The following is a 22,959-nucleotide window of genomic DNA, read 5'->3' on the forward strand; positions in this document are numbered from 1 at the left end:
TCACAATTTTCGGTCTAATTTCCTCTATTCCTACTGCTTTATAACAATGGAGTTTATTCATCATCCTTTCCACTTCCTCAAATGTAATTTCACCAACATCATTGTCTTCTCCTTCCCATGAGCTGGGTTATTTGCAACATCACTGGAAAGATTTCATTTTATTTTGAGAACATTTTCAAAATATTCTTTTCACCTGTCCTGTGATTCCCTGGGATCTACCATGGGTTCACCTAATTTACCAAGAAACATTATTCATTTCCTTTTTCCCATCCCTTTCTGAGATTCTTTAATACTGTCCAGAAAGGTTTCCCTACTGCTTGACCTGGCCTTTTCAGGTTATTACCGTAATCTTCCCTTACTTCTTCTTGGATCAACAATTACTTGTTTTGCTCTATTTCTCTCTTCTACTTAAAATTCCCTTTCTGTCAGTCCTTGTTTAGAGCAATTTCTGATATGCCTTCTGTTTATGTTTACAAGCTGCTTTTACTTAATCATTCCACCAAAATGTTTACTTTTCCCCAGTTGTTCCTAGGCATTCCTTTGCTGGTTCTACAACAGCATCCCTGTATGCCTCCCATTCTCTTTCTATATCTTAAACCTGCTTACTGTCTTCTGTTCTAAATTTTTCACTAATCATATCGTCCCTGGAAAGGCAAAGTATCGTAAGCAACAAAATATGAATTTTACAGGACATGATAAAAACGATTAGCGAGTCGAATACTTACAGTTTAGGCAGTTTTGGTTTTTATTCTATTCCAGAAATGAATTTTTCACCCTATTGTCATATTAGGTTGCATATTTATTCAGTTGTAGCGAAAAGGAACTTGCTTTTATAGTTATGAATGTCGCTTATGATTGTTTACCAGTTGTTGTCGAGTGCATTTTTTAACAAAGTGGTCCTCTTACGATATCTTTTGTAGCACTTAAGATATTTTGGAGGGATTGGTTTGAAGGAATGTAAGGCATAAGAATAATAAGAGATTCTTATTTATTGTATTGAGAAATGTAGATAGAAATTTAATTACAAATCAGTCGGATGTCCTCTACACTATCTGTTTGATCAGTGCAAAATTTTAGCAGTTTGTAGGCTCTAGAATGCTTATCCATCATAACTGCAATGCACAAATGACCCAACCTGTTCCTTGGTGTTACTGCCTCAAAAGAAATTGGCCCTAGAGCAAATCTCGTAAACAGCTGAGGAGCACCCTGTCTTGTGTCACCTGCTAATCACCTTGGATATCAATCATCAGAAGTACACTCAGTTTCCACAGCAACTCACTCACAAATTTATTCACAAGATAACTACTGTCATTTCATGGTGTGTGGCCTCCAGAGAGGCCTGGTGAAGGTCTTTCGAGTTGACGCCGTATAGGCGACCTCGGTTAAAACCCTTCTATTATATTTAATCTTTTCCCAATTGAAGTCTAAATCTACAATACTTCTCAAACTGATACAACTACCTTGGAAACCAATCCTCTCTCCTGACACAGGTCGTAATTTAGATATTGATGGAGTTGTCTGAAGAATGTAAAAATTCATGGAATGTGCATCGAAATCTTTAAAATCCATAACACTTTTTTTCCCTTTCCATGTTTTTTCTGGTGTACCAAATGAAGTTTCTTCAGTCTGTTATACTCATTTTTTTATTTTTTAATACTTTTTTAATGTCACGCTAACACATTGAAGGATTTTGGCAACGAGGGATAGGATTGGGAAGATAGCAGTTGTGGCCTTAATAAAGGAACACCCCAGCATTTGCCTGGTGTGAAAATGGGAAACCATGGAAAAGCATCTTCAGGATTGCCAACAGTGGGATTTGAACCCTCTTCCTCCCGAACGCAAGCTCATAGCTGTGCGACTATAACCACATGGCCAACTTGCTGGTTAAAATTCTCCTGACCGTCCTCTACAACACTTTTGTTGCAGCTGCTATTTTTTGTTATACTTTTAACAACTCCCTTCTATGCTGTTCTTGTGCTTTATTCTTTCTGTCCTCAGCTTCCTTATTCATAAAACTACAAACACTGATCAATCTCTAGCGTTTGTCCTCTGTTGTCGCAAACTTCATTTTAGAATTTTCAGCGGCATAATTCACTTCATGCACGAATGGTAGGAATATGTACTGACATTGAACCGATTTGTTTAGGTACTGACCATACTTGCTCAGTGAAGTCAGTCACAAGAAGCAGCCCCTTCTCTTCCCTTCCTGCCCCTCTTCTGCATTCCACTGGTATACTAGCTGTCAATTAACATGCGATAGGTCCGCCAGCAGGCTTCGCCTTATGTTTCAAGTAACAAATTGATTTGAGACAGTTATAAAATGTGTGTTACAGCAGTGATCAACAGCAGTCACTAACAATCAAACTGTCGCATCTCACGTTCCCTCCAGAATTAAAACTTATCGCTTATGATAATCTGTATGCAAATTACAAGATGCTAACTCAGGCGCTTAAGGTGTAATGACTCGTGCTTATGATAACCTGATGTTCTGTAAATTACTGGTGGTGGTTACGATAATTTCTTTTTTTATATGTTATTTTTACCCTTGCCAGCATGTGCATTGGAGTACAATTGACATATAAACATTGTAACCTCAATTTTGACAAAAAAAATTCTTACGATACTTTGCCTTTCCAGGGACAATATTCATATACTACTGTCTAATTTCATCATCCTGGAGATTTTCTACTCTTATTCATCTGCAGACAGATTTCACTCTCTGCCTATCTTAGGCCTAAAGATACTTAGTTCACTACAGATCAGATAATCTGTATCATCAAAAAATCCCTGCAATACCTGCACATTCCTAACAGATTTCCTGAGTTCCAAGTCGGTTTTGATATAGTGTGTTACAGATCTGGTGCCCCTGCCCTCTCATGTGTAGTAGTGAATAGCCTTCGGCTTGAAGAATGTATTCATAACTGCTAATCCCGTACTAACACAGAAGTCCAGTAAAACTCTTCCCATTCCTATTACCTTTCATATCCATCACATTTTTGTATCCTTCAGGTCTATTTCCACCTCATGCATTGATATCTTTGGTGTTGATCCTGACTGTGATGTCACTCGGTGCTTAATAAAACTTGTCAACTTTCTCCTCTGCACCCTCACATGGTGGATACACACTGGGACATTTCTCATCCTAATTCCTCTAACAGCTAAATCTGCCTGCATCATTCACTCATTTATGTGCCTAACACAAACTATGTTGTGTGCAGTAGTATTCCTGATGAACAGTCGTACCCCACACTCTGCCCTCCGTTTTTTTAATGCCTGTTAAGAATACTTAATCTCCCATCTCTTCCTCCTTATATCCCCTTACCCAAATATCATTAACTCCTAACATCCAGACGCATCCTCTTTGCTGACTCAGCCAGTTCAACTTTCTTTCTTCCATAAGCCCCATTATAATTGATAGCTCACCATTGAATTCCATTTTGAATGCCAAGTTGTTTCCAAGGAGTCCCTTGGCTTCAAATAGGTCCGAGGCGTCCTTAAAATGCTTTTGAATTTGGTGAATTCAGTGAAGCAGGATGCTACCCTTTTTATATAGCCCTAGTGAGGATTTCTCCTCTAATGAGTTCAAAGCCACTGTGGTTTGTATACAGGTTGTATCTGAATTATACCAACAAAAAAAATCAGGGATGCTCTGTGTGTTAAGAATGACGGTGTAATCAGATTGGCGGAGAATCTTTTTCCTTTCGAGAAAATGAGGCTACTTTGTTACTTCCAAGCACACGATTCAGATACAGAAACTTGCTGTATTTGCTGTGCCAGAACGCTCATCACTGCTCGCTGCTGTGCTTGAGGGGGGGGTAAGTGGGGTGATAATGTTCTGCGCAAAGCACAAATTTCTCATTTGTTTAGCGCAGTCCCTTCCCAGCCCCAGTAGGTTGTCCTGTCCATATTGGCTACTACGTTTGTGGTATAAATTGGTGAGAATTGCTCCTTTTTGTTACACGAACTGAGAAATGGCTGATATGCATCTAGCCTATGGCACAGAAAATGGCAATTGGGGGGGAAGCTGCACTGATTTATGAACCTCATCATTCAACATTAATGTCCATTGGCAGGTGACTGTGTGAATGAGGGCAGAAGAAAACCCTCATGTGACATTAGTGCACAAATTTCAGCATCATTTTAGTGAACTATTTGGGCCGACATTGTTGGTGACTTATTTAGTTGGGCCGCATGTCCCTCCTTGCCTGAACGGTGAGGAATGCTACTGTTTCTTGGTGGAATCACTGCCTGGGTTATTGCAAGATGTTCCTCTGGGTGTTAGACAGCGAATGTGGATGTGTCATAGCGGTGCTCCACTGCATTTTACTCACCGTGTCACACGCCACTTAAATGATGATAACCTGTGGAGATGGATAAGCCTTGGTGTGCCAGTTCGCGCTCTGCCAATTTAACTTCCATGGACTTTTCTTGTTATGTGAGTTCAAAGTAGAAGGGAGGGAGGAGGGGATATTGAACATTTACTGTAATCAAACCATAGGGCGTATTGTTTCTTTAACTCATTATTTCATTCCTTTTACAATGTAGTGAGTAAATGAATGCACAATCATTGGCGGCAGCAGTGCATATTTGCACATGTTAAATAATAATGAATGTTAGTGAGACCAACAGACAAGAGGAAAATTGATCACCGAGCAAGTAGCCACGCAATTTGGGTCACGTGGCTGTCAGTTTGCATTCGGGAAATAGTGGGTTCGCGAAACCCACTGTCAGCAGCCCCGATGATGGGTTTCCATGGTCTCCCATTTTAACACCATGAAAATGCTGGGACTGTACCTTAATTGAGGCCACGGTCCCTTCCTTTCCACTTCTAACCCTTTCCTATCCCATAGTCGCCATAAGACCTATCCGTGTCGGTGCGATGTAAAGCAAATTGCAGAGAATTAATCGGGTGCATCGTGTGTCTTAATTAGGCCTACTGTGTGTTCTTGTGCTGTGTGTGCAATTACAGCTGCTTAATTAATAAATTGTGGATATTGCCTGTAAAAGACGAGGACAATTCTGCGCGAGTCATAAAAAGAAACTTGTGCATTCGCGTAGAGCGTTATCACCCCACTTTCCCTTTCTTACCTCAAGCACAGCATCGGGCAGCATTATGTGCTCTGGCACACGAAATATGGCAAGTTCATCAATTTGAATCGTGCACCTGGAAGTAACAAAAGTAACCTCATTTTCTCAAAAAGAACTTCTCTGCCAATTCGATTGTGCCATTGTTCTTTATATAATACAGAGTGCATCCCGTTTTTTTTTTTTTTCTTTTCGGTAGAATTTAGATACACCCTGTAGTTCTAACTGCTTGAGCCCAAAGAGGGCCATGACTCAAAATTTGTGTGAGATGCCCACTCCTGTTCCATAGCAACTGGTATGCTGGCTTTCAGGACCATTTACTAGGCCACTCAGCCATTGCTCATGGTTAATGAACCAGTACATGACTACAGTAACCAGTGCCACGAATGATGTTTACTAAGAAAGCAGATTTAAATTGTGTATTCTGCAAGCTTAAAGCTCTGTCCTGCGCTTCGGCACCACTCATTAGGAATATTGTTTATGCAGCATTTCAGTTCAGCATGTAGAGGATTGCTTACCAGTAATTAATTTTTAGAATGAGGTTTTGACGTGATAAACTTCAAAATACTCTGGGAAATGAGGAGGCACATATTTTTGTTATACCAAACAATTGGCTGTGTTTTGTGTCCCGTAGCTATTGGGTTGCATTCAGGAGATAGTTGGTTCGAGCCCCATTGTCAACACCCCTGAAGATGGTTTTTATGGTGTCCCATTTTCACACCAGGCAAATACTGGGTCTGTACTTTAAGGCCACGGTCACTTCCTTCCTATCTGTGTTGATGCAACATAAAGCAAATTATAAAAGTAATTTTGTTACAGTACAGTTCAAAGAGGGGCTTTCAAACCTGAGACTTCAGAATGCAGAGAGCTAGAAAATCCTTTCATCTTCATTGATGTCAAACCATCCAATATGTACCTGTCTTTTTCTATTGGGGTTTAACAGCTGTTGTTAAGACATATCTTAAAAGTGTGATTACGGTTACCTATTGATGTAGGCATGCATGGATACATGTTCACTGTTCTTTCTTTCATTCTTTCTTTATATAGGGAAGCTGATAATCTGTGGAGTGATCTCGCTTCTGTTAAGGAAGCAAATAAGACAGCTGCATACTGGCTTCTTACTTTGGAGAAACAGGTATGTTTCCCTATCAATGAAAAATGAATTTTAAAATGGCCACACATCATTCCTGGATTTATCTCTGTTCAAACTATTTGGTAGTGGATTGAAGAAAATGGTGGTGAATTACTTTTCATTTAAGAATGTAACTGTACAGGTTAATACTGAAAGAAGTGGAAAACATTTAGTTGTTAGTCATATGAGGACTAGGGGCTGCCTGGCCGAGGCGGTAAAGGCGGCTTGGTTCGCCCGGAAGGACGTGGGTTCGAATTCCCGTCAGGAAGTCGTCAAACTTAAGAAACAAGATTTTCACTTCTGGATGTTCACATGGCCCTGAGGTTCACTCAGCCTACACCAAAAATGAGTACCGGGTTAATTCCTAGGGCAACGGCGACCAGGCGTAGAGCTAACCACTCTACTCCATCAAGTACCGAGGTTGCGGATAGTGGAAGCCTTTACCTTCCACCACTCCAAGGGCCTTCATGGCCTGCACGGAGATGACATATGAAGGCTGGAATTCAGTTCATTGCTTGCTGAAAGCGACTGTGATTTTATATCAGGAGGGTGGGTATCCACAACCATTGACAGGGCATAATACAGTAAAACCTGCCTTTAGCAGAACATGTGTACCGGAGAACTGTCCATATCGGAAAATTTTCCCTGTCCCGTGAATTATGGTTAATTATTCATGTAAGTTTATCTGTACGTAGCAGAACCTGTCTGACGTGGAAACAGAAGGAAATTTTATGACTATAATGGAAAAAATGGGTAATTTTCCTTCCTAACCCTTTACAGTATGTGTGTATTCTGAATGTATGATGGGATTCAATCAGGGGTGTTCCACCATTCAACACTTTATATAATGTGTATCATTTATACCTTTAATAAATGAAGACTAGTTTCGATTTCCTTGGAATCATCATCAGTTCAAACAAATACATAAATCAGAAAAGGTATCAAGATTAACACACATTTTACATAGAGTATGCCTTAAAAATACGCTTAAAGTGGTTAAAATGAGTTGTATGTCATATAAAAACATGTTGAATTTTAAATGACTCCTTAGAGTCTTAAGTCACGATAATTGAGCACGTATGCACCATTGTAAGCAGAGTTTTAAAATATTATGTAAAAACTTGTGGTTGAGGATCTTATAAAATTCCTGTGATGCTGTGGATGTAACCATAGATATGAAAAACATATGTTAAAAAATGTGAGCACTTGATTTGATTCATTTATTCGTAGTCAAACCATCAAATAGGTTTAAAAATGTGTGTCAGAATTGACACTTTAAAGGTGGTGAAAATCTTGTAAGAATGCCGATGTTAAGGCAGTTGGAGGTTGTAGAATTTTGATGTGCCCAGCTGTTACTTATTTATGAGTTATCTACAAGGTTGCTGAGGAATTGGGGGAACATCGTGATACAAAATGCCAAGCGAATTGGAAACTGATGCCTCTTGAAAGAAAATGGAAGTGTTTTATCACATATTTTTAAGTCAGTTTGAGGGATAAAGCTCTCTGTCCAGCTTTATCTCCACTTATTTCCAAATTAAACAATTTTCATACATACTTCGTACAATTGAGTGCCTGACTAAGAGAAAATTCACAAAATTCACAAAAATTCAGAAATTGATTTTGGATTTTTGCATAATGCTGCTATTGCTTAGCAGTCCTGTGCACTACCTGTGATCATGGGATAGTTCTTTGTCTATCCAAATACTCTCCTGAATCTGTGCACCAATGGGAATCATTTGTACAGTTAGTAAGAGAAGGGACTAACCCACATGCCTCAGTCAGTTGGAGCGGAGGGGAAGATTGACATGCAGTTACTTTTCTAACCAGAAAATGTCTTATAGTGGCACAAACCGTGTTTTAATATGAGTAAATATAAAAAACATACACGAAGCGAAGAAAACTGGAAGCGAATTGTAGCTAAAAGACTGAGAAATAGTAGTGAAGCTTATGTACGTGATAAAACTAATAAAACTTGTGCCAGCTTAGAGAATGATGATGATGATCATCATCATGCTTGTTGTTTTAAGGGGCCTAACATCGAAGGTCATCAGCCCCTAATGGAACGAGATGGACGACATGATATATGATAGTTAAAATTTTAAAATGTATGCACTGACTAGAGTTTTAAAAAATGGCGATGAAGAAAAATGAGTATGAGATTAAAACAATTAGTGGATCTAATTTGTAATGCCTTAATTTATAATAAAATAAGAGAAAATACAGGAAACAAAGCATTAAGGCATTGCCTGGAAGTACAGGTATATATACATACATATGTATGTATATAATTTACGTTAGACGTTAAAAAAACACATTGAAATACGCAACACAAACTAAAATGAGGTCAATGGGATAAAAGTGCAATTAACACAAATACACTAGGACAAAGGACATTGTTACACACGCTAAAAAAGACCACTATCCCTCATACAGCGGATGACGAGGTCATCTCGCTTAGAGAATTGGTGAAGGATGTAAGAGTTGCAGTAAAGAATTAGAAGGTTAATGTTATGTGGTGTATTACAAACTACTGTATCTGATGTTGAAAAGGAAATCTGTTTTGTAGAACTTTACAAACTTGCTAATTACAACCAACAAAATGTTGTTTTTTATTTGGTCTGATTAAACAGAAGTCTTGTAAGACAGCCTATTCAGAAAAGGAAAGTGAGTCTAAGAAAAGGGTGATATACTACTAGTACCTTTAAAAACTTAAAATGGTAATGATATTAGTGTGTTTAAAAGCTTTTTGTGACACTTTTTCTGTATTTATAAAGTGTGTTTCAGTTGCTAGACATAGGATGAAGGAAGAACAATCATGTGGAAGAGGTGAGGATGATTTTAGTGATAGTGATGCAAGTCTGAATGAAAGTACTTCTTTTTCTGGATCACCTTCCGTCCCATCAGTACCATGTCAGGACAAGAGAGGAAGGCATGGGAAATGTTAGAAAATGAAATGACTGTCAGTTTAATCTTGTGTGTAAACTTATTAACATATTTCCTATGTATATTAGCCACTATAGTAGAAAGGAAAACCCATAGAAGAGCTACATAACATTGGTGGTGTTGGTTTCTGAAATGCAGACTCTATCTCAAAGAACATGAGAAACACAGTGGTATGAGAAATACCTGCATGTTTTTAATGGAAACTTGAACATTGGATTTAAGGCACCTTTAAGTGACACCTGCGCAGGATGCCATGAGTGGAGGGTTACGGATGAGGATGATGTCCCTTATGCAGTTAGGCTTCATCAAATAAAATCAGAACGAGGATAAAAACTCCGATTCCAGGAAAGACTTTAAAGATCCTTCTTATGAATACTTAGTTATCATATACGACTTACAGCAGGCTTTACCTAAAATACCTATAGATAAAGTGTTCTATCACAGGTAACTGTGGATGTATAATTTAGGTGTTCATGTCTGCAATGATGAATCTGGTATCGTGTGTGTGGACAGAAAACCTTGCTTCTCAGGGATCCTGTGAAATAGGTTCATGCCTACTAAACATTTTGGCTGACAGTTAACACAAAACAAAAGAAAACTCTTGTAGCGGCCAAAATAAGTATGCGGTTATCTTCATTTGGTATTACATTTTGATACATACTGGGAAGTTTGATGAAATAAAACATTTGTTTCTTGTGTCTATAGTAAAGTGCTGAGTGATAGTGATTTTGGAATGATGGAGAAAAATTATCAACAAGTTGATTATGTTTACACTCCTGAACAATGGAGAAACATTGTTAAAAGTGCCCAGATCAAAAAACCATTTACAGTAGCGGACATGGAATGTGCAGATTTCAAGAATTTAAACACACTCTTAAACATTATAGTAAAGGACAAACAAAGTGTTAAGGGTAGAAAAGTACTGAGTAGAGAAATAACCACAATAAAATTAACAAAAGACAAGCCAGATTTCCCTTTCTTTATGTTCTCATACTCACATTCAGAGTCATCGGAACAACCTGGGAGGCCACAAAAAAACAAAAAGATAAAAGTATTGCTTACACACAAAGTGTTGAAACAAGCACTAGAAAACCTGACTATCCTGTATCCATCAGGAAGGGATATTCGTCAATTAAAACACAGAGATTTGCAGAGTCTATTGCCATACATTACAGCAGTGCATCACAAAATATTTTTAAACCTCAAACCAGCTACTAAGAAAGTTGCCACTGAAAACCAAGGAGGAGGAGGAAAAAACTAATGTAGTTTTATTAACAAACTTAAAAATTTATTCTACTCTTAATTTTCTAGAGTTACACTGATGTGTAAAGACTAAATTAATATTGAAATTTTCAGTTTTGTTGTGTGTTTTGTATAATCTAATAAAACCTTATTTATCTCAAAACTTTGTTTTTGTGGGTTTGCTTCTTCTCTTACCCAAGCGCTCAATTAGGCTCTAATCTGGTTCCATTTAGGAGCAATTGGGAAGCATTCAAATTTCTAAGGAGCAGTATTTAGAATAAATATTTGTGGAGGCAGACCATTAATTCCAAGGAATTCAAGAATTGTGTAGGAAATTGAAGTAGCGAGCTTTCATCTTCAGTATTAATCTGTTGATGCTAGTGTTTGATTTTGAACTACAAGCCCAATGACCTTCAAATTAATTAATTAATTAATTAATTAATTAAGAATGGCAACTTTCAAGAAAATTGACATCTTTCACAGAAGTAAATGTTTTGCTGCAAATTTCAATCACAATATTATCATGTGCTAAAATTCTGGCTGGTAGTGTAATAACATTTGATCCGTCACCATCTACAGAGGGCTAGTCACCATTACCGATTTCTTTCAAAAACGCAGCAAATTCCTTTTTTTTTTTTTGTATTGCCCACATTTTTTTTATGTATTGCATATTTTGAAGACTGGTCATATAATTATTTTGCGATATGCATGTGGCAAAACAGGCAAAACCTTCATGAAATCTCCCCCAAGAACATTAATTTTCACACCAGAAGGAATAGAACGTCGTAACCTATGATATATTTTAGTAGACTATTCACACACATTAATGAATGATTATGTACCAGTGAGGCTTTATCCTATATTGAGCTGTGCTAATAAAATATGTTCAGCTGCTTTGGAATTTAATTTTAATCCAAACACTTAACTCTCATTTAAATTTAGAAGAGTTTTGAGTGTAATGTGCGCTATTCAATCACTCGACAGCATAAAGTGGCTCTTCCTGTCTATATTACAGATATAACATTAAGCTATAAATTGAAGCACTTTTGTATTATATATCCTAAATGATTTTCTAGTGCCCCAGGGACCATCGACGAAAAATGCATTCTTGATATTTATGTTTTTGGAGCACATCAGTGATTTCATTACTAATTGAAAGTTGTTCATGGTTTATTATGAGTACCATATCGGCCAAATCAAAATTGTAAATTAGCACGTTAGTATGACTTGAAGGATCGACTTACTTCACCAACTACAGTACCATAATGGAAAAAGTTCACAGCCTCACAAGGGACACCTTTGACCTCGAACGACCAGGCGAGTTGGCTGTGCAGTTAGGAGCACGCCGCTGTGAGTTCGCATCCAGGAGATACTGGGTTTGAACCCCACTGTTGGCAGCCCTGAAGATGGTTTTCCGTGGTTTCTCATTTTCACACCAGGCAAATGCTGGGGCTGTACCTTAATTAAGGCTACGGCCGCTTCCTTCCCATTCCTAGGCCTTTCCTGTCCCATCGTCGCCATAAGACCTATCTGCGTTGGTGCGACGTAAAGCAACTAGCAAAAAAAAACCTCAAATGCTCGGAACCACACGCAACCATGCTTAGAATAACAAACAATCATAAACAAAACAGTAGTGTGTGTCATTTCCATGCAAAACATTGCATTCTACCTCAAGTAACATTTTAATAGAGAGAAACAGAGTAACAAGATATCAATACCATAGGTAGGAAATTATGTGCAATTTAATGGCGTCAGTGTATCATTACATTTTCAATCAGCAGTGCCAAAAACTCTCTGCTTAAAGTACTTATAATAGATAGTAGCGCAAAACACACAGATACAGCAGTACCACACACCTAAAAGTGCTTATATTAGTCCTCAAAGTGCAGATGCGGGATTTCGATGAAGTGGTTAAAACATAGTGGGAGAGAACAATGTGCACACCTCACTAAAGCCACTTTATCACATTCCAAATCACTTTCGCATTCACGCAGTCCAATATCAAAAGCTACACTAATTACATTTTCAAATGATGATGTTGGTATGTCAATGTCATAACCTGGCTTTCGCCAAGCATATCACAACATAGGCTTATACGTAGGTGCAGCAAATTGATTGTAAATCACAGAGTGAAGTTTCGCGATGAAATAACGATCATGTACCTTCACTTATGGTTTGGCATCTTGTAGTCTTACAAAATCGGTAATCCTGATATATAGTTTATATTGCCAAAAGAAATCAACATCAAGGGGTTGGCAATATTTTGTTGTTTTTGATGGCAATATCTTCAGCATAACATCTGTGTTTAGAAATCTTGCATCTAGAAGGGTATGATCTGTATGACCTTCCCAGGAATCGCACAACAATAGGCTCTTTCATTTGTTACATGTTCGCCAAGGACTGAAGTTAAAAAACGTTTCATGTGTTCTTTAGTCATTTTTCCACTTTTGCTTGCCTCCACATGAATGTTTCATGGACAGGTTGTTGCAAGTTTCTTTAAAATATTTGGACCGAAAGTGCCTTGTATCTCTTGAAAACAGATGTAAAACTTGTTTGTTAGTCTGCCTGCCATTGATAAAGCCACATCAATAGTGTAGCTGTGGGTAGAGCTATGTACAGACTACAACACACTACCTGTAGCTTTCTCTTCTCTGTAGAACAGTGTTGATGCTGAGACATTTCATACTGGAATTGACTCTGGTCACTCTTCCAAACATTACCTTTCTCCACACCCTCCTCTGTTATAAACATGTTCACTTCTTCCACAAACTGTTGTGCCTTCTGACGTATAATATTATCGTCTTCTACGTCCTTATGTGTGACAAATATAGTAATATGCCTGGATGTAATGCCATATTCAGCCTTGACATGGTCGATAAAGCGAATGGAAGCTTTGAAATTGACCAAGCGAACCATTTTAGCCCCTTCTAGTGCCCACATCTGCAGATGCCAATAGTGAACTGTACATCCATACCTCCTTGCACCATCAAATTGCGATATTACATACTCTTTTATAGTCTGTAATTGCGACAGTCTGTTTCTTTTGAAACGAGCACCTGCTCCCCGTTTCCTAGACCCATAATTTAGAATTAATGTGCAATTTGATTTACTTTTGATGCACTTATAGCACTTCCTTAGTTTGCTATAGGAATTGAAGCCACGATTGTAAAAGTCTTCATAAATGTTCTCTACTACGCTGTCATCAATATCTTTTAATACAATGGACCTCGTCTTTTTGGGTGGAGAGAGTTCGTACTCACTTTGACTTGACTGTTCCTGTTGCTCTGGATATCAGTGTCGTGTACTGCTTGAAGAGCCACCTTCAGGTTTAGGTTCCTCCTGTCCTTTATCCATCCAGCGTAACGTCGTGTATTTCTGTGTCATCGCCATTATATTTCTGAATTATTATGTTATGTAATATATCCGCGAACTCCATATCCTCGGCCCCAATGTAATTTCCATATTCAGCACGTCGCAACTTGGTCCCTAATATTTGGACCACGTGCATATGATTAATTCTCTTCATGATATCACTGCACTGTACACAGTTTACACAGTAACTCACTTGTGAACACTCCAAGAGACAAATACATACTGAAGCTATACCATTCGCGCAACTGGAGCACTGGTTAGTGCAGCTACACTATGCCACCGTCTAGTGGCGCAAGCAGACAAGTGCGGAGTTTTGCATGGAAATGAAGCACACCACTGTTTTGTTTATGATTGATTGTTATTCTAAGCATGGTTTCGTGCGGTTCCGAGCGTTCGAGGTTAAAGGTGTCCCTTGTCAGTGTTAAAATTACGACATTGAAAAAAGTTTAAATTTCTCCAGAATTACTGAAGCTAACAAATATAGGGAGAGATAATATGGAGAAGGAAACAATTAAATTTATCCAAAATCACTTCAAGCTAGCAAATATAGGGAAAACTACAGAAGAGACGGTAAAATTGCGCTGAATAGCTTCTTCTCAGCCATGCAACTTGCTACTACACAGGCTAGAAGAAGCAGAAGTACAGCTGACGAGGAAGACGTCTGACTGCACATGTGTGCTTACCCCCTTCCACCTCCTCTATCATGCCACATGCCTCAGCGCTCTCACAATTCAGGCAGCCTTGAAGTACTGGCGAGTGTTTTGGCCAAACAGAATGGTTCATTTTCCTTGAATAATTTAAAAATATACAGCAAAACCTTTTTATGCTTTTAAAGACACTCTGAAATATACCGGCCATGATCTTTCATCAGAATGCCTTATGATGTCAGTCGGTTCAGCCGGTCTCTCAAACTCACAGTAACAAAAATCAGCCTAGTGATTTAAATATATAGATGAAAAGTATGCATGTAAGAAAATAAGCACGTTTATAAAGTATTAGTATGTTTGGCAGTCATTTATATACCTTTGTTGCATTTATTTCAAAATTCAAAAAATAAATAAATGTGTGGGCTTTTGTAGTGTACTATGTATTGTTTGCAGGGTTGTCACAATCTACTGAAAGCAGGTGCTAGTGGAATCATACAGGCTATTGTGCTGAGTATTGGAAGTTTGCGTTTCAGTAATCAGCATTTAGAATTTAACATTCATCCTAAATATCTCCACCGGGATTTCTCTTTCCGGTAAGTAATTAAGGCAGATGATGGTTTAATCAGAACATCTTTTTAGCTATTGTAAATCTTTAATAATTTCAGTGTTTTAGTGTCATGATGAAACATCTGTTAGTCTGTTGTGTAGTGTGTCTTGATGCAAGATTATTACACTAATATAATTGGAAACAATATTCTTTAACCCATGGGTAAATATTGCAAATATTGATTATTATTATTATTATTATTATTATTATTATTATTATTACTTGTGAGGTATGGCTAAGAAATGTATTAGTATTATTATTCTTTGTGTAGCTGTGTACGAACCTTATTTGGTATAATCATGATCATATTATTTGTGAGGTTATGTCGTGAAACATGTGCTGTATATATATATTAATATGAGTTTATTTAATGTAAGAACACGTAATTAATAGTATATAATTTATTATTACCTGTATATATGATGTATAATCCAATGTAACATTGTGCAACACACTGTAATAAGTCCAGGACAATGCTATGTGCGACTAGAATTATGTAGAAAGTTCCTTATATTGTAAGTAAGCTATTGGAGACTCATGAGACAAGAAAACATGTTATATCGTATTCTTCTAGAAGCCTGAATAGGCAACGTATATAAAGAGGCAGTCTTGTGAGTGAGAGTTGAGTTGTTTTAATGAGATTAGTGTGGAAGCCGTGTCAGCCGAGTGTTTGAAGTCAAGTATGTTGTTTTTGTTGGGTTGGTAGTTGACATGCCTCTGTTGCAGTCTCTCCTTATTCTTCGTAGTAGTGTTTTGTTTCAAGATGGCAGTTCATTAGTCTATGCGTTTGGAAGGTGTAAATATAATTTGTAAATAAAATAGTGTACACAACTGACAGCATTTTGTGTGCGTCTTTGTGAATACATCAGTCTGATTCTGAAAGTTGTTGGGTGGTTGATATCAAACTAGCAGTGACTGGTATGGTTGGGAAGACCTGTTGTTAAACCAGAAGCTAATTTCATACTACTGAGTTTTAAGTTTCATTCATATCTGTCTGGAAAAGATAGACCAACGTGGGGGTAGTAAGTTTTGTAACTGAAATAAAGTATTAAGTTCTACTATTTGTCAGCTGTATAAGCCTCTGTTGTTTTCTCAACTTAATGTGTACTGCAGTCAAACCATCTCCATACAACTATAAGCTGCTGAAAACTGTTATGAAGCTCTACAACCTTGCACTATTAGCTCCTTAATTGAAATACTTTTCTCTAACTGTTATGAAATAACAGTGAAAGTTTTGGAAATTGGTCTGCACCACTTCAAAACTGATTACCTAGAGAAATTATTTCTTCTGAGGTAAAAAAAAAAATTTGAAATACTTGTACTGCATACTGTAACCGTTAGGGCAATAATTATTAATTTGGTTTTACAAACAAATGTACAGATGGAACATTTGGATGAGAACCGCCAGAAGTCCTTACCAGGCTTGAAGTCTCATCCTCCCTACTTTCATAGCATCACCGGCTGAATTCGGAGAGCAACACGGGTAATGGAATGTTCGATAAAGAAATAAAATAGGCACTATCTAAAATAATGAAAGTAGGATTCTCTAATATGAGAGGAATATGCTAATATTTGTTAAATGAAAAGAATCTCCATTCAAGTATATATTCTAAACATTTTTATTTATACTGATGTGAACCACACAAATAATGTTCTATCTCAACATATGAGCAAAAGAAAACAATTAAACTGATACAATTATATACATTGTATGCCTTCTTTTCTTGAAATTGTCCTGGCATAATTAGTTCTTGACGTACACCAATTCACTCGATCAACATATACTGATATATGAGTTTATTTATTTATAAAAAATTGATATTGAATGGTATCCTTTATTTATTAAACTCTCAACACAAATGGATATTAAATATGGTTCCGGTACCATGGATCGAACTCGAGCCTCCTGGGTAAGAACCAGGTATCCTTTATTTACTAGTCATGATTTGGATAGAGGAAAAAAAAACAATTATAACACAATATAAGCACATCTGTTATACACACAAGATTGCATTGCCGAGTATCGAACATGTGATCCATTTGACCACGACAAATGTATATTTACATTGAACACTTACGATGAACATACACGCTGAACATATATGTGCGTATCCTGGGTTTACCTAACAAATTATATATTTAAAGAAAATCAGTCAAAGCTGGAATCAAACCCATCACCATAGTATACTTTGGGAAATAATAAAACACGCAGAAACATACATATAAAAAAAATATCAAATATATTTACACAACACATCTTGAAGATATGGCTTGTTGTTGTTGTTGTTGTTTGAGTCATCAGTCCATAGACTGGTTTGATGCAGCTCTCCATGCCACCCTATCCTGTGCTAACCTTTTCATTTCTACGTAACTATTGCATCCTACGCCTGCTCTAATCTGCTTGTCATATTCATACCTTGGCCTACCCCTACTGTTCTTACCCCCTACACTTCCTTCAAAAACCAACTGAACAAGTCCTGGGTGTCTTAAGATGTGTCCTATCATTCTAACTCTTCTTCTCGTCAAATTTAGCCAAATTGATCTCCTCTCACCAATTCGATTCAGTATCTCTTCATTCATGATTCGATCTATCCATCTCACCTTCAGCATTCTTCTGTAACACCACATTTCAAAAGCTTCTATTCTCTTTCTTTCTGAGCCAGTTATTGTCCATGTTTCACTTCCCATACAATGCCACGCTCCACACGAACGTCTTCAAAAACATCTTTCTAATTCCGATATCAATGTTTGAAGTGAGCAAATTTCTTTTCTTAAGAAAGCTCTTCCTTGCTTGTGCTAGTCTGCATTTTATGTCCTCCTTACTTCTGCCATCGTTAGTTATTTTACTACCCAAGTAACAATATTCATCTACTTCCTTTAAGACTTCATTTCCTAATCTAATATTTCCCGCATCACCTGCCTTCGTTCGACTGCACTCCATTACTTTTGTTTTGGACTTATTTATTTTCGTCTTGTACTCCTTACCCAAGACTTCATCCATACCATTCAGCAACTTCTCGAGATCTTCTGCAGTCTCAGATAAAATAACAATATCATTGGCAAATCTCAAGGTTTTGATTTCTTCTCCTTGGACTGTGATTCCCTTTCCAAATTTCTCTTTGATTTCCCTTACTGCCTGTTCTGTGTAAACATTGAAAAGGAGAGGGGACAAACTGCAGCCTTGCCTCACTCCTTTCTGGATTGCTGCTTCTTTTTCAAAGCCCTCGATTCTTATCACTGCAGACTGATTTTTATACAGATTGTAGATAATTCTTCGTTCTCGGTATCTGATCCCCATCATCTTCAGAATCATAAATAGCTTGGTCCAATCAACATTATCGAATGCCTTTTCTAGATCTACGAATGCCATGTACGTGGGCTTGTCCTTCTTGATTCGATCCTCTAAGATCAGACGTAAAGTCAGGATTGCTTCACGTGTTCCTACATTTCTTCTGAAGCCAAATTGATCTTCTTCCAACTCAGCTTCAACTTGTTTTTCCATTCTTCTGTAAATAATACGTGTTAAAATTTTGCAGGCATGAGATACTAAACTAATGGTGCGGTAGTTTTCACACCTGTCAGCACCGGCTTTCTTGGGAATAGGTATAACAACATTCTTCTGAAAATCGGATGGGACTTCTCCTGTCTCATACATCTTGCACACTAAATGAAATAACCTTGCCATGCTGGTTTCTCCTAAGGCAGTCAGTAATTCAGAGGGAATGTCATCAATTCCAGGTGCCTTGTTCCTATTTAGGTCACTCACAGCTCTGTCAAACTCTGACCTCAAAATTGGGTCTCCCATTTCATCAGCATCAACAGCCTCTTCATGTTCCAGAACCAAATTATCTACATCTTTACCTTGATACAACTGTTGGATATGCTCCTGCCATCTTTCTGCTTTGTCTTCATTCCCTAGAAGTGGTTTTCCATCTGAGCTCTTAATATTCATACACCTAGATTTCCTTTCTCCAAAGGTTTCCTTGATTTTCCTGTATGCAGCATCTACCTTTCCCAGGACCATACAGCCTTCGACATCCTTGCACTTCTCCTTCAGCCATTCTTCCTTAGCTATCTTGCACTTTCTATCCACTTGATTCTTTAATCGCCTGTATTCTTTTCTGCCCTCTTCATTTCTAGCATTCTTGTATTTTCGTCGTTCATCAATCAGGTCTAGTATCTCCTGAGTTATCCACTGATTCTTAGTTGATCTTTTCTTCCTTCCTAACATTTCTTCAGCAGCCCTACTGACTTCATTTTTCATGACTCTCCACTCTTCCTCTATAGTGTTTCCTTCAGCCTTTTCATTTAGTCCTTGTGCAACATGTTCCTTGAAACAATCCCTCACACTCTTTTCTTTCAACTTGTCTAGATCCCATCTTTTTGCATTCTTTCCTTTCTTCAATTTCTTCAACTTCAGATGGCATTTCATGACCAACAAGTTGTGGTCAGAGTCCACGTCTGCTCCTGGGAAAGTTTTGCAATCCAACACCTGGTTTCTGAATCTCTGCCTAATCATAATGAAGACTATTTGATACCTTCCAGTGTCTCCAGGTCTCGTCCACGTATACAGCCGTCGTTTGTGGTGTTTGAACCAAGTATTGGCAAGGACTAAATTATGATCAGTGCAGAATTCAACCAACCGACTTCCTCTTTCGTTCCTTTGTCCCAATCCAAATTCTCCTACTGTACTACCTTCTCTTCCTTGGCCTACCACTGCATTCCAGTCTCCCATCACAATTAGATTCTCGTCACCTTTTACATATTGTATTAAATCTTCTATCTCCTCATATATTCTTTCGATTTCTTCATCATCCGCTGAACTAGTAGGCATATAGACCTGCACTATTGTGGTGGGCATTGGTTTGGTGTCTATCTTGACGACAATAATTCTTTCACTATGCTGGTCGTAGTAGCTTACCTGCTGCCCTATTTTCTTATTCATTATTAAACCAACTCCTGCATTTCCTCTGTTTGATTTTGTGTTGATAATTCGGTAGTCGCCTGACCAAAAATCTTGTTCTTCCTGCCAGCGTACTTCACTTATGCCAACTACATCTAACTTTAGCCTATCCATCTCCCTTTTCAGATTCTCTAACCTACCACAACGATTCAAACTTCTAACATTCCACGCTCCGACTCGCAGAATGTCAGTATCCATCTTCCTGGTGATCGCCCCCTCTCGTGTAGTCCCCACCCGGAGATCCGAATGGGGGACTAGTTTACCTCCGGAATATTTTACCCGGGAGGAAGCCATCATCAGTACCTCATTCATACAGAGAGAGCTGCATGTCCTCGGGAGTTAGTTACGGCTGTAGTTTCCCGTTGCTTTCAGCCGTGTAGCAGTATCAACACAGCTAAGCCATGTTGAGTATTATTACAAGGCCGTATCAGTCAATCATCTAGACTGCCGCCCTTGCAACTACCGAAAGGCTGCTACCCCCCTTTCGATGAACCATTCGTTAGTCTGGTCTCTCAACAGATACCCATCCGATATGGTTGCACCTGCGGCTCGGCTATCTGCATCATTGGGACACGCAAGCCTCCCCACCACGGCAAGGTCACATGGTTCGCAGAGGAGGAGATATGGCTTAACCAAGCCGAAGCCTGTTGGTTCGAATGATGCTGGAGCGAAGATATCTGGTTAAATCTTCGCTCCAGCATCATTCGAACCAACAGGCTTCGGCTTCCAAGGTAAAAATTTTTGAACTCCAATCAGAGGCTAAATTAATGCTTAAGCATGAGAAGGGATCTATCCTTCACAAAATCAGGAAATTATCCGTGTTACACGCAACGTGTAATTAGAATGGGATTGAAATTATTTTGGTGAATGAAAAGAGCTTGGCCCGTTAACATCGCTTTGCTAGAAACTGCAAAGGTTCGCTCGGCCTACAGCCGACCGGCATATACCTGTCAATCACGATAACAGCTGAGTAAGCAGCCCTAGGCTCCGGACACCATAAATCGTCCATCACTCTTTCTTTCATTTTCCTTGCATATCATCTCGGCTTATTGTCAAGTATGCACTCACTTGAAAGCCATTATTTCTTATTACTCGTTATTTGGCTATATATTCAGCCCAATTTAATATCTCACAACAGCTATAATTATTTATTCTTCCTTATCACTCCAACAACATAACATGTTACTGCTTCGCCCTCTCATATCATGCCATCGTATCTCAATCCGTTCATTTAATTCACAGAGAAGACTCCATTCTTTCAGGCTATTTAATTCTTCTCACAATTTCATATATAACTATAAATTAATTATACCTCGGTTTGGATCAACTCCAATGATTACTTAATATTATCCGGGATCACAAATACCTGAATCACAAACGTATAATTTATATCCAAACTACTCTGAAGATCTTTACCAGGCGAAGAAATATTAGTCTAGCTAACTTGCTGTATTTCCCAAAGATAGTTCATATAAGCTAAGAACTTTGGAGTCTATATAATAATTCATGCAAATGAATTTTGTTAAATATCAATGATTATCTTGAAAATCACTTGATGATCCTAACTAATAATAATAAATCTTTCCCAGTCATACGCGCATAATGTTTCCTACATATTTAATATTTAATTATGACATTATATTATTTACAAATATTATTATTACTGGCATGCATCTCTCGTGTTTAGGGTATATAAAAGTATGTACTTAACACATGGTGAGTAAGGCTTGCTGTCATCTAGGGTACATCTTAGATCTTTACACGAACATGATGAATATTCTTGTTCCTGGTAGTCCTCGATTCTTCTTCATACGACGATCCATGACTCGAACTGTTGTTTACTCAGTTGAATTTCTGGACGATCCTTGTGAAGCTGATCGCAGGCACTCAGGCGTGACTCTTGTAGGTTCCGAGTCTTGGGTTCGACGACCACTCACGAACATACAGAAAAATGGAGAATGAGTTATCAAATACTGTTTTATGCACTTTCAAAGGGGGCCTACTTGTAACAAGATCCACTCTTAAGTTCAAATAGATTAACGCAGTAGTGATAAGTTTGTAAAAATTACTGTTCATTCCCTGACTGTCACACAGACTATCACAACGAATGTCCCTGGAGGATGCGAATATTAAATTTTGTCAGAACAGTTATTTAATTTTTGCTAAATGTCACTCGTCTTTAAATGCTCAGGAGCATGATAATTAACCCCTATATATATTAACTAACTGTCTCACCACGCCAAATAACCTGAAGCATTTGCCCTCCGTTGGTGATTGCACCATAAGTCATAACTGACTGTCTTCAACAGTTGTGATGTTAAAATGCCATATTAAGGTTTCTATTCGGCAATTATGTACATTAACTTGTACCACACGACTTATTCCGTAAAAATATTTACATCACATTGATGTGCTTCTTCAATGGCACAACACTTTGTACACTGATATCCAAATCACTGATATCCAGGTCCACTTCTAATATGTTGAGCTGCAACTACACAGGCGACAATAGGTAACGTGTTACCACTGCAGCTACACGGATAAGAATGAGATACATTATCTGTGTTCAGGCTATACTTATAGCCTCCGGACAAATGGTCAGGGGGGGAGATGAATTATGTCCCTGTTGAAAATGACAGTCCGGTAATCGGAGTCCTTGAACAACGTGATAACAGTCGAATTAAATCTTATGACCCCTACTTTCTACTGAACATATGTGAAACCAAAGCGATCAGTAGGTTATTCATAATTTCCAAAGCGTCCTTTCGGAAAATCACAAGTCATGTTTCATCGTGCAATATCTCCCACTTTTTTCCACATGTTGTCAGATTTCAGTAGTCGCCTTTGATCTGCGTACTACTGTATGATAGGCGTCATTACTGATCCATATTTAAAGTATTGTATTTATATGCATTGACAGTCAGCCTAAAATACATTGGTTCGAATGGGACCTGATTTATAAATTTAG

General features: G+C 38.1%; 1 protein-coding gene across 1 annotated transcript in view; it reads left to right on the plus strand.

Moving 5' to 3' along the window:
• The window catches only part of LOC136864337 (uncharacterized protein KIAA2013 homolog), a 299,319-nt gene that overhangs the window by 222,810 nt on the left and 53,550 nt on the right, over positions 1–22,959 (plus strand). The window contains exons 8-9 of the mRNA XM_068226239.1: positions 6,133–6,220; positions 14,875–15,014. Coding sequence (XP_068082340.1) covers positions 6,133–6,220; positions 14,875–15,014 — 228 coding nt within the window. The remainder of the gene's footprint in view (positions 1–6,132; positions 6,221–14,874; positions 15,015–22,959) is intronic.

Source organism: Anabrus simplex, chromosome 2 (assembly GCF_040414725.1).
Source record: "Anabrus simplex isolate iqAnaSimp1 chromosome 2, ASM4041472v1, whole genome shotgun sequence".
Classification (NCBI taxonomy): domain Eukaryota; kingdom Metazoa; phylum Arthropoda; class Insecta; order Orthoptera; family Tettigoniidae; genus Anabrus; species Anabrus simplex.